This window comes from Heptranchias perlo, chromosome 3, assembly GCF_035084215.1.
Source record: "Heptranchias perlo isolate sHepPer1 chromosome 3, sHepPer1.hap1, whole genome shotgun sequence".
NCBI lineage: Eukaryota > Metazoa > Chordata > Chondrichthyes > Hexanchiformes > Hexanchidae > Heptranchias > Heptranchias perlo.
The window spans coordinates 14,586,172-14,601,334 of NC_090327.1; the positions used below are offsets into that span (position 1 = coordinate 14,586,172).

General features: G+C 41.8%; 1 protein-coding gene across 1 annotated transcript in view; it reads right to left on the bottom strand.

Annotated features, from left to right (window-relative positions):
- LOC137310505 (inositol monophosphatase 2-like) overlaps nucleotides 1–15,163 on the bottom strand; it is a 34,858-nt gene that overhangs the window by 2,591 nt on the left and 17,104 nt on the right. The window contains exons 3-6 of the mRNA XM_067978255.1: nucleotides 12,901–13,005; nucleotides 11,470–11,515; nucleotides 6,362–6,470; nucleotides 2,874–2,982 (exon numbers count right to left, since the gene is read on the bottom strand). Of these exons, the coding sequence (XP_067834356.1) occupies nucleotides 2,874–2,982; nucleotides 6,362–6,470; nucleotides 11,470–11,515; nucleotides 12,901–13,005 (369 nt within the window). The remainder of the gene's footprint in view (nucleotides 1–2,873; nucleotides 2,983–6,361; nucleotides 6,471–11,469; nucleotides 11,516–12,900; nucleotides 13,006–15,163) is intronic.

The following is a 15,163-nucleotide window of genomic DNA, read 5'->3' on the forward strand; positions in this document are numbered from 1 at the left end:
CTTCATATATATATATATATATATATATATATATATATATATATATATCGGGTATTTGAGGTGCTCTCCTGTGTGTATAGACTTGTTCAGCTGACTACCCACAGTTTTAAACCACTGGGTGGTGAGGTAGGATCTTGAGAACAGAATTATACATAAAGGTTATATATTGGGATGTGGTTGTTTCAACAATCAACAAGCTTGCATTTATATAGCGCCATCAACGTAGAAAAAAACCTCCTGGATGCCTTTGCAGTAATCAGACAAAAATCATCACTGAGCTCAAGAAGGAAATATTAGGAGGGGTGACCAAAACCTGGAGTGGCGAGCCAGTCCCTATGGTGCTTGCTTATAGTCCAGCCAGATCTAGTTAAACTAGCATGGCTAAACTACTCGTGCGCCTGATACTTTCGACTCACAGACCTCATGGGCGTAATTATCCAGCATTTATGTCACATCGCGCCTGGTGTAGTTCCAGTAAACACCTGATCCTGATTTATATTCTGATAATATCAAGTTTATTTATGTTGTTTACTTTTTTTTAAGTTTTCTTACAATTTAAAGTCAGCTTTTTATTGTCTCTTTTGGTTTGTATTGAACTATTACGGGTACGGTAGCATAGTGGTTATGTTACTAGACTAGTAATCCAGAGGCCTGGACTAATATTCTGGAGTCATGAGTTCAAATCCCACCACGGCAGCTGGGGAATTTAAATTCAATTAAATAAATAAATGAAAACTAGTATCAGTAATGGTGGCCGTGAAACTACTGGATTGTCGTAAAAACCTAATTAGTTCTTTAGGGAAGGAAACCTGCCGTCCTTACCCGGTCTGGCCTATATGTGACTCCAGACCCACAGCAATGTGGTTGATTTTTAATCGCCCTCTGAAATGGCCTAGCAAGCCACTCAGTTGTTCAAGAAGGCGGCTCACCACCACCTTCTCAAGGGCGATTAGGAATGGGCAATAAATGCTGGCCTCGCCCGCGACGCCCACATCCCATGAACTAATAATAAAAAAAGAATTCTTGGTGATGTGGTTCACCTGGGCTCCACACAAGTTTGAGGCTCGCAGCGTTCACACCACAGAAGATCCTTATTGAAGAAAGTAAGGAATAGAATGTTATAGAATGTTATCTTCCCCAACTGCAAAATAAGCTCTGCTTTTAGTAATCAAAGCAATCAAAAAGGATAATGGAGTATTGGCCTTTAGCTCAAGGCGGCTGGAATACAAAGGGGAAAATGATACTTCAATTGTATGGAGCCTTGGTCAAACCCCATTTGGAGTACTGCATTCAGTTGTGGGCACTGCACCTCAGGAAGGATATATTGGCCTTTGAGGGGGTGCCGTGTAGATTCACCAGAAAGATACTGGAGCTTAGAGTATTAAATTATGAGGATAGCTTGCATAAACTTGACTTGTATTCCCATGAGTATAGAAGATTGAGGGGTGATCTGATCGAGATGTTTAAAATATTATAAAGATTCGATAGGGGTAGTTGGAGAGAAACTATTTCCCCTGGTGGGGGAATCAAGAACGAGGGGACATAATCTTAAAATTAGAGCCAGTCAATTTAGGAAGGAAATGAGGAAGCACCTTTTCACACAAAGGGTAGTAGAAATCTGGAATTCTCTCCCCCAAAAGGCTGTGGATGCTGGGACAATTGGAGCTTTCAAAACTGAGATTGATAGATTTTTGTTAGATAAGGGTATCAAGGGATATGGCCCTAAGGTGGGTAAATGGAGTTGGCGCACTGATCAGCCATGATCTAATTGAATGGTGGAGCAGGACTGAGGGGCTGAATGGCCTACACCTGTTGCTATGTTTAATGATTAATAAAAACAAATCAGCACCAACAGGTCAAAGAATAAAAACAGAAAATGCTGGAAAAACACAGCAGGTCAATTAACATCTGAAACCGAAAGACAGGTTACTGCCCCGGATTATACCTTCAAAATATCATCCCTTTTCAGATAACGACTGACCTGTGTATTTCTGATTTTATTTCTGATTTCTAACATTCACAATTCTTCCTTTTAGTTCAAGTCATCACTCCAGATGATGATTCTTATAAAAATATATGGGTAAAGGGCAAGGGAGTGGGGAGGTGGCACAGGAACGATGGGGCAAATGGCTGCTTTCTGCGCTATAAAATTCTATGGTTCTACAAAAAAGCAACAAGTGGTGGCGAGTAAATACAAGTTTGGAATTTAATCTGGAGGGCTGTTTAGGTGAAATTCAGACCGAATGAGCTTTGTTCTCATTTATACTTTCTAAACCTCTTGATTAAATCATAGTTTTATTACTTATGCCCCAGCAGCTCAGTTTTATGTATACGCAGGTTTTACTCTGCATTAAAAGGGTTCTGTGATAAGCTAAGCACATTACTAAGTACATATAAGATTGTGAAGGGGCTTGATCGGGTGGATGCGGTAAGGATGTTCCCAAGGATGGGTGAAACTAGAACTAGGGGGCATAATCTTGGAATAAGGGGCTGCTCTTTCAAAACTGAGATGAGGAGAAACTTCTTCACTCAGAGGGTAGTAGGTCTGTGGAATTTGCTGCCCCAGGAAGCTGTGGAAGCTACATCATTAAATAAATTTAAAACAGAAATAGACAGTTTCCTAGAAGTAAAGGGAATTAGGGGTTACGGGGAGCGGGCAGGAAATTGGACATGAATTTAGATTTGAGGTTAGGATCAGATCAGCCATGATCTTATTGAATGGCGGAGCAGGCTCGAGGGGCCGATTGGCCTACTCCTGCTCCTATTTCTTATGTTCTTACTGTAACAGGAACAAGTACCATGTCTCAATTGCAAAAGCAGTTTCAGACCTCTTTGAACATTAGTTAATATCTGCATTGTTTAGACGTTCTTACCCATGTGCGTGCACCCTAAGCAACCTCTCCATGTTATTAAACAGCTTCTTTACTGCTACAGGTTCACGAATTGAGCCAAGTTCAGTCAATATCAGGGCCTTTGTGATATCTAGAAGAGAAAATATCGAGAGTTCAGGAGGGTGTGTTGCCTACCCAGTGCCAGGGTAAGCGATACTTCAAAGCGTCTGGAAAGGAACGTGGAAGGGGAGGGAGAAGGTCCAGTGGTCATGGTCCATGTCGGAACCAACAACCTAGGAAAGAACAAGGAGGCGGTCCTGCTAAGGGAGCATCGGGAGCTAGCAGCTAAATTTTAAAAAAGCAGGACCTCGAGGGTGGTAATCTCCAGATTACTGCCCGAGCCATGTCCTCGTTGGCACAGGGAGAAACAGATCAGGAAAGTGGCTGAATGACTGGTGTGGGAAGAGGAGTGGGGCACTGCCACCAGTACTGGGACAGGGGTGAGCTGTACCGCTGGGACGGGCTGCACCTGAACCGGGCTTGGACCAAGGTCGTAGCTGAAATGATAAACAGGACTGTAACTAGTAGTGGAGATGGAGGGTGGTGGGGGGGGAGGTGTTCAGGTAGATGGAATGGTAACCTAAAGATAAGAAAATGGGTTGAGAGCAAAGGTCAGAGTACAGAGTTAAAGATAACATAATAAAATACTGAGAGAACAGAAAAGGTTATAGGAAGTAATAATAAGGTACCTGACAAAAATAATGCAGGAGTAATGAAAAATAAGAGCATATTAAATTGCCCGTCTAGCAATCTACAGAGCATCAGCATCAAAATGAGTGAATTAGATGCAATAATTATAAGTGAGGAAATAGATGCAACAGGGATAACGGAAACATGGCTGCAGACAGGACAGGATTGACCGTTAAATATTTCAGGCTATAATGTTTTTACAAATGATGGGTAAGGAAGAAGGGGTGGTGATGTAGCTGAGTTAATCAGAAACAACATAATGGCAGTAGCAAGAAAGGACATAACTAAGAGACAGAAACATATGGATTCAGATAAAGGATTGGAAGGGATGGGTCACACTCTTGGGGTTATACTACAGACCACCAAATAGTGGAAAGGAAAAGTAGGGAGAAATATGTAGGCAAATATAATCATAGGATGATGTGTTAATTGTATCTACGTGATTTATACATAGATAGTAATTGTATTCAGGTGGTGGGTATCAACTGGGGACTCTCGTATCCATTTGTAGGAGGGTGTATAATGTTGGGCTGTGTGAATAAAGGCTTGGAAGCAACTGAAGACCAGGCTCCAGTATTCTATCCTTCACCACCAGGCTATCCAGTTAGAACAATATGTATGGTACTTGCATTTTGTTAACTGAACACTGGATGGCCCTCTAATGGGAGGAAGCACATTGTAGCAATTACACGCTAAGGTCTCTTGTAATATTTTGGTTATTTGGCAGAATGTTCTGGAGGTTCTGAAAATAAAAGCAGCTAGTTATTACCACACCAATTTGAGTGTTCATTCGGATATAATATGGGGGATTTCAACTAGCCCTAAATAAACTGGTAGGGTGAAGGAGTGAAAGGGGAGAAGGGGATGGAGTTTTTACAGTGTGTACAAGATTCTTTTCTGAACCAATATGCAAGAAGCCCAAGCAGGGATGAAGCACTGCTAGGCCTAGTCATGGGAAATGAACCGGGTCAGGTAAGGGAAGTAAGTGTGGCAGAACGTCTATGGAGTAGTGATCACAACAACAACAACAACAACAACAACAACTTGCATTTATATAGTGCCTTCAATGTAGTCCCAAGGCGCTTCACAGGAGTGATTATCAAACAAAATTTGACACCGAGCCACAAAAGGAGATATTAGGACAGGTGACCAAAAGCTTTGTCAAAGAGGTAGGTTTTAAGGAGCGTCTTAAAGGAGGAGAGAGAGGTAGAGAGGCAGAGAGGTTTAGGGAGGGGATTTCAGAGCTGAGGGCCTGGACGGTTGAAGGCATAGTTGCCAATGGTGCAGTGATTAAAATCGGGGATGTGCAAGAGGCAAAAGAATTGGAGAAGCGCAGAGATCTCGGAGGGTTGTAGAGCTGGAGGAAGTTACAGAGATGGGTAGGGGTGAGGCCATGGAGGGATTTGAAAACAAGGATGAGGATTTTAAAATTGAGGCGTTCCCAGACCAGGAGCCAATATAGGCTAGCGAGCACAGGGGTGGTGGGAGAACGGGACTTAATGCAAGTTACAATATGGGCAGCAGAATTTTGGATGAGCTCAAGTTTATAGAGGGTGGAAGATAATGATTGAGGGAGAAGTAAATAGTGGAAAGAGGCAATGAGTGTGAGAGGAGGCTAGTGTGGAGTATAAACACCAGCATAGACCAGTTGGGCCGAGTGGCTTGTTTCTGTTCTGTAGATTCTATGTATTTCTATGTATGTGATTTTTTATTTAAGCACTATAATGCTTAAATTCTTTCCCTAGAAATTACCAGAGCAACACAGATGACATCTTACAATACCTAATGCTGAATAGGAAAGCACAGTTGTACACTAGCAGTTACCATAGGCGCTACTAGCTAATAGCTGCAACATTGTTCTCTTTCCTCTTCTGCCTATTAACAGAAATGACCACAGTGGGATTTTTGGCTCACATACTCGATGCCTGACTTAGTGATTGTTACATTTATGGAGGTAGTGGCATACTTCACTGTTTCTGTACACAATCTTGGGTAGTGCAGCGGTTTGACCTGCCAGTTTGCCATCGCACAGTGTCGTAACCCAGTGCTTGTACCATGGTGAGCTGCCAACCTCCCATGCCATCAGTTTCCTCCCTGTTCTCTCCGAAGTATGGAAAGTCAGTTTGGGTCAATGCTACATTCTCCTAATGGCTAGTTAAACATTTACGTTAGCAGGTTCTGGACAATATTTTGACTGCGTACCCTTCACTCCTGCCTTTGCCAAGCTCACTGGCTTCGTGTTCGTCAGAGTATCATCTTCAAGGTCATTGTCTTCAAATCCTTGCCTGGTCTCACTTTGCTTTATCTGACTGGTCCTCTCTAGCCTGCACCCACCATTCCTCTAACTCTGCATTACTGCTCATCTTATACTCCGCTATCAGTAGCCAATCCTTTCGTCACTGCACCTCCGGTCTTTAGAACTCACTCCCAAAGAAACTTCTACTTCTCTCCTTCCAAAAGTCTCTTTTTATAAAAACATTTTAACTCCATCCCTGGCCAATCTTTCTTCCACCTCGCCCTCACCCTGTAAAGTGCTCTGAGGTGTTTTTACACGTGAGGTGCACTAAAACATTGTCTATCCTGCATCACATGGAATAATACATGCAAATGAGATGGGAAAAAGAATAAAGGCAGGAGGGAATAAAGGGAGAATGGGAATTACCTATTGTCAAAGGCAATTCAATTACTTTCTTTTTTCTTGTGCCCGTGAATTCAAACTCTATCCAAATGGCCATTTCACATTTACATTTGAAAGCATGAGACAGAGAAAGTTAACAAACCTGTCTGATTAGATGCCTGAAGTTTCTGCCCATTACAAAAGGCTCCATGACCTTTTCTGCCAGTATATAACTTCTCTTCAACACAGCTATAAATTACACCAAGTTCAAGCTATTGGAAAAAAATGGGGGAAAATAATGTCATCAGCATCCTGGGGGTCATTCAGCATCATGTGTAGACCACAAATCACCATAATTAATGTGGAGCATAAAAATTATTCTCTGAAGTGAATGGAGGCAGAAGAAAATGGTTATTTAACACCCAACTCTTCAGAAAAATAAATGTTTTAGAAAATAAATTAATAAATCTGGGTCGGGGGGGGCGGAGGGAGAGGGAAACAAGATGTAGATGTTTTAACTCAAATGCCATTCTTGTACACTCAGCATCACTAATTATCCAAGAACAAGTATATACTTGTGTGTATATATATATATATATATATATATATATATATATATATATATATATATATCTCAATCCAACCTTTTAGAACCGACTCGTGAAAGAAAGTAAGACTTGCATTTATATAGCGCCTTTCGTGACATCGGATGTCCTAAAGTGCTTTACAGCCTATTAAGTACTTTTTTTTTGAAGTGTAGTCACCGTTGTAATGTAGGAAACGTGGCAGCCAATTTGCACACAGCGAGGTCCCACAAACAGCAATGTGATAATGACCAGGTAATCTGCTTTTAGGTGTTGGTTGAGGGATAATTATTGGCCAGGACGAACTCCCCTGCTCTTTTTCGAAATAATACCACGGGATCTTTTACGTCCACCTGAGAGGGCAGGTGGGGCCTCGGTTTAATGTCTCATCCGAAAGATGGCATCTCCGATAGTGCAGCGCTCCCTCAGTACTGCACTGGAGTGTCAGCCGAGAGTGGAGTAGGACTTGAACCCACAACTTTGTGACTCAGAAGCGAGAATGCTACCAACTGAGCCACAGCTGACACCCAGGACTTCCACTACTCACTATTTGCTTCCTTTTATATCAAAACTATTCTCCTTGGCCTTTTGGTGAATTCTAGCCCTCTTACCCATCTGGCATGCCTTTGGTCTGGTAATTTTGCTCCTTTCTCTTGCAAGATTTTACTTCCTATTCCCATCTATAACAGTGACTGCACTTCAAATGTAAATCACTGTAATAGTGGGCAAACATCCTGAGTTTCTCTAAATCACTTAAGATGGCCAGGGAGAGATTCATAAAGCTTTTCATGTGATTAGACACCTAATTCGGAAGATTAATGACGCTGTGTAGAATCCACAACATGGTAGAATGTACATGGTCTGTAAAGGAATGGGTCAACAGTGTTTTCTTGCTTTACGTTTTCATGACTTCTCTTTTTGTTCCAGTTTTACTCTCTTGTTTTGTAATCGACTTGTTTTGGGGTAAACTACTTCTATAATGTAAAAAAAATCCCCTCAAAAAGCTCTCCCATCTTCTCACTGGATCCTTCCCATTAAATAGTTCTTCCTATTTTATTCCTTTCACACAGCATTTCATTTCGCTAGTCTTCTCTCTTTAAATCCAATTTTTATTATCTGTTCCATCTTCACTTCAAACTTCAAAATAAACAACTTTATGATCAATAGATCCTAATTGCTCTCGCACTTCCACTTGTCTTATTAGTCCCTCATTAGTTTGGAGCAAATCCTATATTACCTTCCTACTTGAGGTTTTCCTTACCTGCTATTTAGAAAAAGATTCCTGAAGTACTTCAATAAACTCTCTTGCACATACGCATTGTCCCCGCTGTCATTCCTGCTTTCGTTACCTCCAGACTTGACTATTCCAATGCTCTACTGGCCGGCCCCCCATCTTCCGCCTTCCATAAACACTGCTGTCCGTATCCTAATTCGAGCCAAGTCCTGTTCATCCACCAATGGCAGCCGTATCTTCAGGTGTCTAGGCCCTAAACTCTAGAATTACCTCACTAAACCTCTCTCTCCTCCTCCTCTAAGATGCTCCTTAAAGCCTACCTCTTTGACCAAGCTTTTGGTCACCTGCCCTAATGTCTCCTTCTTTGGCTCGGTGTCAATTCTTGTCTGTGTGATGCACCGTGGGACATTTTACCAGGTTAAAGGCGCTATATAAATGCAGGTCTCAGTCTGCGTCAGGCAGATCAAAATCCCCCAAGATAACAACTTAGGCTTTCGCAATAATCTATAAGCACCTTGGGATGTTTTACTACGATAAAGGCGCTATATAAATGCAAGTTGTTCTCGTTATGGTCTCCCACAGTGGTACACCCACCTCATTTTTATTTTGCAGTGGCCTGTAACATATTCCTACCACTCTCTATTTCCTTCTATCTTCCAGATTCCCCCAAACAGATTCTGTGGCAGTGTCCAGTTCTTTCCTCTGAGCAGTTTTTAAACCTCCTCGGATAAACAATATTACCTCAACATCTTCCTTTCCCTTTCTATCCTTCCTGATGCTCATATAGCCCTGCTGATTTGTTCTCCACTCATTTTCTTCCTTAAGCCAGGTTTCAGTAGCGCCTATGATTAATCCTGTATTACCTCCCTATCTATCACTTCTAATCTATTTTATTTCTCCCGGCATTCAGGTAAATTCATCTAAGATCATTCCTTGTCCTCTTTGCTGTCTTCATTTGACTCCTTCCAATTAGTTGGTCCACACTCTTATCCCCTCGTCCCACTCCCTAGTAGAACCATAGAACCATACAAAAGATACAGCACAGAAGGGGGCCATTCAGCCCATCATGTCCACGCTGGCTCGAAGAACAACCAGGTGCCCATTCTAAACCCACCTTCCAACAACCGGTCCGTAGCCCTGCAGCTTCCAGCACTTTAGGTGCAGGTCCAGGTACTTTTTAAAAGAGTTGAGGGTCCCTGCCTCTACCACCAATTCAGGCAGCGAATTCCATACACCCACCACCCTCTGGGTAAAAAAGTTCTTCCTCATGTCCCCTCTGATCCTTCCGCCAATCAGCTTAAATCTATGTCCTCTAGTTCTTGAACTCTCTGCTAGGGGAAACAGGTACTTTCTGTTTACTCTATCTAGGCCCCTCATAATTTTGTACACGTCAATCAAGTCACCCCTCAGCCTCCTCTGCTCCAAGGAAAACAACCCCAGCCTCTCCAATCTCTCCTCGTAGCTGCAATTTTCAAGCCCTGGCAACATTCTTGTAAATCTTCTCTGCACTCTCTCCACAGCAATTACGTCCTTTGTGTAATGTGGTGACCAGAATTGCGCACAATATTCAAGTTGTGGCCTTTCCAGTGTTTTATACAGTTCCATCATTATATCCCTGCTTTTGTATTCTATACCTCGGCAAATAATGGAGAGCATTCCGAATGCCTTCATCACAACCTTATCTACCTGTACTGCCACCTTCAGGGAACTGTGCACATGCACTCCAAGGTCTCTCACTTCCTCTACCCCTCTCAATATATTCCCGTTTACTGCGTATTCCCTTTTTACTGTTTGCCCTCCCTAAGTGCATTACCTCACACTTCTCCGGGTTGAACTCCATTTGCCACTTTTCTGCCCACTCCACCAACCCATTGATATCTTCTTGGAGTCTACAGCAATTCTCTTCACTATCAACTACATGGCCAATTTTTGTGTCATCTGCAAATTTGCCAATCGTGCCCCCTACATTCAAGTTCAATTCATTAATATATACCACAAACAGCAAAGGACCCAACAGTGAGCCCTGTGGCACACCACTGGAAATCCTTCCCAACTTTATCACTTATGAATGTGTTTCCTTGGTTTAACCTGCTCTTTCCCCAGTGGGACAAGGGTCTGGCTACTCTTTTTACATGCTCTAGAGGCTGCCACCCTTATTTTATTCTTATACCATGTATTCAGCCACACATTGACCCGCCTAATCTCTTTCCAGTCGGTCCAGCATACGACATGGGGCAAGATTACTAGAAGTCCTTTTTTCCAATCTTTTTCTTAGCTTCTGAAATTCCCTTCATAAGACCTCAAGTCTACACTTACCTATGTCATTGGTTCTAACATGAACCAATGACCTCTGATTTCTCACCTTCTCATCATCGATTTTATCCACCCATTTGGCCAAGTCCCAAACCCTGGCACCTGGGAGCAAACGCCATTGGGACTCCCAGTCATGCTTCCAAAGCTGCTATCAATCCCTAGAACTATGTAGTCCTGTGCAACTACAATCTTACCTTCCATCATAGCTGTTCCCTGATCTCCTTAAGCAACCAGTTGCTGTCTAGTGGTCTGCTCGTGGTTACCAGCTCCTGTAGTTCCATCCTTGTCTAGAACGATTTTCGACACTGTGGATGGACAACTCCAGTTCCACAGAGTTGCGGATTCTGACTACTCTTAAAATGTTCTAGAAGCTGCTACCCACATCTTATTATTTGCTGCACTGTTGCCCTCGATGGTCAGAAATTCATGAAAGGTCCTTTATCCACAATGTGTAGTTAGTTGATTCTCAAGTCTGGCAATTCAAGGGACTCAACTGGTCAGCACTCTTGATATGTTAACAATCCAGGATGGCCCACATTCTGCAAGTCATGCACATTGTAAGCTCAGCATCCATAACAGCCATCTCAATCCATTTGTGTGGCAAAGAATGTTTAATTTTAAATTTTAGAAAATGTACCTTTATAGACCAATCCCTCAGCTCTAACTTGCTAAGTTCCAGCGCTCTTAAATAAGAAAAATATTTCGTGCTTAGCCAAAATCTCACTCCACCACCTGAAGGTTCCAGATTTGATCTTCAGTCTCTGATTTATTACCTGACCTCAGCTGAGGTGGGAAGATTGGTCACTACAATTAGCCTCAGTGCCTCTGGCCTAGAGGGGAAACTCTCCACTCCTCATTGCTATTCAATGACCCCGGTCGGAACGCATGAGGTGAATGGCAGGCAAGTTTTCAATCAGGCTTGGCAGTGATGCCCTCCATAGTCAAATGGCCTGCCAACATTCATCATCCATTTTCACACATGAAGAATGGCTATTTGGGGCAGGTACAACAGGGCAGGCCGTGATGCTGGAACTGTAACCCAGGAAGGATTTAACTTCTTAAAGAAAGGAGAGGAGGAAATTGAGGAGGGGAACTGGTGAAATTGACATGCAGTAAAGTTCATCACAAAATATTCTTTACCTCTTTTTTGACAGAAAATCCAATAGAAACTGCTACCACCGGTACTCTGAAAAAGAGAAGTCAGTGTCATCATTCTGTTTTATGTAGCAATGTTGAAATTCTTCTCAATAGAAAATGCCTTTTTTTTCTATGTAAATTAAACATCCACTAACAAAATTGCAAGAACATGCAGATTAAAAATGTCCAATTTTGTTACATGGTTGTTAATTACATAAGAATTTCACCCCCCTGCTCTTTTCATACTATGCCGGCTTTGGCTCAGTGGGTAGCACTCTCCCCTCTGAGTCAGTAGGTTGTGGGTTCAAGTCCAGGGGCTTGAGCACAAATTCTAGCCTGACACTCTAGTGCAGTTCTGAAGGAGTGCTGCACTGTCGCGGGTGCCGTCTTTCGGATGAGACGTTAAACTGAGGCCCTGTCTGCCCTCTCAGGTGGACCTAAAAGATCCCATGGCTCTATTTCGAAGAGCAGGGGAGTTCTCTCCAATGTCCTAGCCAATATTTATCCCTCAAACACCACCACAAAAAAACAGATTATCTGGTCATTATCATATTGCTGTTTGTGGGAACTTGCTGTGTGCAAATTGGGTGCCACGTTGGTACCCAATTTGCACACAGCAAGTTCCCAGTGACTACGCTTCAAAAGTACTTCATTAGCTGTAAAGCGCTTTGGGACATTCTGAGGTCATGATAGGTACACATAAATGCATGTCTTTCTTTTCTTGTTCAAAGTTGCAATTATTACTTCATAGCTTGTGTGGAATCAACTTTTCGTATTTGACAACTAAGGTCTTCCTGGTTTTGCTTAAGAATCAGCAAATAGTAAATAATGTAATAATCACTCACCGGTCTGCATGGCAGACCAGGAATAAAGACTGTACACTGTTAAAGGAGAAGGCAGCTCCATTGTACGTACATTTCATTAACAGCAACTATGCCATAGAGAGTTCCATTCTTCTTTAAATGTCTAGGGCCCATTTTGAGAGTCCTCGCACCCAACACAGAACCTGATCTGCCATCCTTTCTTAGGATTGACCACACTGCCGCTCCCAATTTGTTGTGCTAAACGTTGCAGAAAAAACTGTTATGGATGTAGTCTTTGCCTTGGGAAATGTGTCACTACATTAAGATATGCTTCCAAGTTTTAGCAGTGATTTTAGTGTGTGGTGGCCCATTTCAGGAAAGTCAAAACTCCCTTTAAAACACAACCTTAATACTTGCCCCTTAAAAATTTACCAACATTTTTTGTTTGCACATACAAAAGTAAACATTTCCCAAAGTAAAGGACAAAAAAGGCTATGCTTTTATGGTCATTATATAATGACACTCTAATATTGATTTAAGCATGGATACATAATATAGTTTTCTATGTAAGGAGACTGTTTCTTTTGAGGGGGAGGGGGCTTGAAATAATCTTTTGAAGCATAGATTATACCCGTGTACAAAGTTACATGTTCCATCGATGGGGTCTATTATCCAGGTGGGATCGTCTGTCAGACTGCATTTTTCACCAGCTGCAACAGATTCTTCCCCAATAAATCTGCAACAACAAAGCCTGATTCAATTAAAGAAAGTCAGTCGTCAATTATGTATTTTCATACAGCTATACACTATACTTTTTATTAACTACCAACTGTATGTAACGTAGTTTCTCAGGGTTGAATGGCTCAAAATGGGGCAGCACTTTCCTTCCTCTTTAAAGAATCACCAAATTGAGAATTCTGTCCACAGGTCAAGCTAAAATTTTAGATTATTTTTATTTAATTATTACTTTCATTTACCAGTATATATTTTGATGTGGCACAGTTTAACATTAACTGTACTGTAGCAGGATGATATGGTTATTCAATATTGAGGGCAAAACATGACCGCGTTCCTTCAATGAGAACATAAAATGAACAATGTGTAGTTTCCCCAGTGTTTTTACAAGACTGCGTCTCCACAATGAAGCCAGAAATATTCATTTGAAGCTCTGTGATGCTTAACAGCCGTTTGTAATGAAGAAAAAATAAATAGACTGCGAGGAAAGCAAACACATTGGGGCTGTGGTTATACAGTAGTTCTAAATCTCAAGTCAAATAGATAGCTACAGTATTGACTCTCAGCCAATAACTCCCTGTCTACACACTTTAGCTCTGAGTTCCGCCTTCACCAAAGCTCCAATCCCAATGTCCCCACTTTCTAAATACGAAGCAGTATCTAAATAAGCTCTTGTTCAGTTTATTAAATGTCCAGGAGGTTCATTAGATTTTTTCAGTTCGGTTTGACACCACAAAGGAGCTTTACTTCATAAGGTATTAGGCCAAACAACAACAATTTGCATTTATATAGCGCCTTTAACATAGTAAAACGTTCCAAGGCATTTCACAGGAGCGTTATCAAACACCGAGCCACATAAGGAGACATTAGGACAAGTGACCAAAAGCTTGGTCAAAGAGGTAGGTTTTAAGGAGAGTCTTAAAGGAGGTGAGAGGTTTAGGGAGGGAATTCCAGAGCTTGGGGCCTAGGGCAGCTGAAGGCACGGCCGCCAACTGTGGAGTGATGAAAATCGGGGATGCGCAAGAGGCCAGAATTAGAGGAGCGCAGAGATCTCGGAGGGTTGTAGGGCTGGAGGAGATGAGAGAGATAGAGAGGGGCGAGGCCATGCAGGGATTTGAACACAAGGATGAGAACTTTAAAATCTTAACATTTTTAAAGTGGTGCAAGACAGTCTCCTCCAAGGAGTCTCACGCTGCTCCCTTTGACTGTTCAGTAAGTATTTAACCCCAAGTATTATACAATTTTTGCAAGCTCCCCCTCTCAACATACAAGTGTCTTTTATGGTTGTATATATATTGGTGTAGCAACAGTGCGCCATACAAGGATACAGATTTCTTCTTCACCACTCGAGTCCGAGATGAAGATACAGAGCTGAGGATGACTTGAGAAGGGGGAAGTAGTTTTTCTTTCTCATTAAGGTTATCACAAAGTCACAGCCACGTTTTCAATTGCAGAATCCCATGGTCAAAGGACTATGGGCAATGCATGGCCTGGGGAGGGGGTTAGGTAGAGGAAAAGGAGAGTCTAAAAACTAGTCAAAGAAAGATTTTAAAAATCTGTAAGTGTTTTTAGAACTTGGACGTAAAAATGCTGATAACGCCTAGAGAAAGTTTAATTATAAACACAACTTTCTAATTGTGTTTTCTTCGTATTACTGAATGTTTTATAACATACACTGGCTTTAAATAATGAAAGAGATGCCTCACTGCAGTGGAGAGATACTGAACAGATTCCAAATAAAGATACTGGGGCAGAAAGAAAATTGATTATTCAATGTGCCCTCTTTAGTCAGAACTTGTAAATTGTTAGATCACAATGATGAGTCCGGAGCACCACAGTGAAGGCTCATTCCCCTTGAGGAGAGCTTCATTTATGGAAACACAAACATACAGAAACACAATATTTCATTAAACAAATTTGTCCAATATCATTTTTGTCAACTTGCTCATTTAGTCTCAAAAACCAGGTCATCTCCGGGTCAACCACTGATCAAAATACACAGCTTTCATTAAATGTACTGCAAACAGCAACAGAATTCCTTCATTTTTACACCAAACAAATTTAAACAATTTTTTTTCACATTCAGATAGGACAGTAGGGACTTTAAGTATAGCGGTCATAGGAGCGGGAATAGCCTTTTCAGCCCTTCGAGCCTGTTT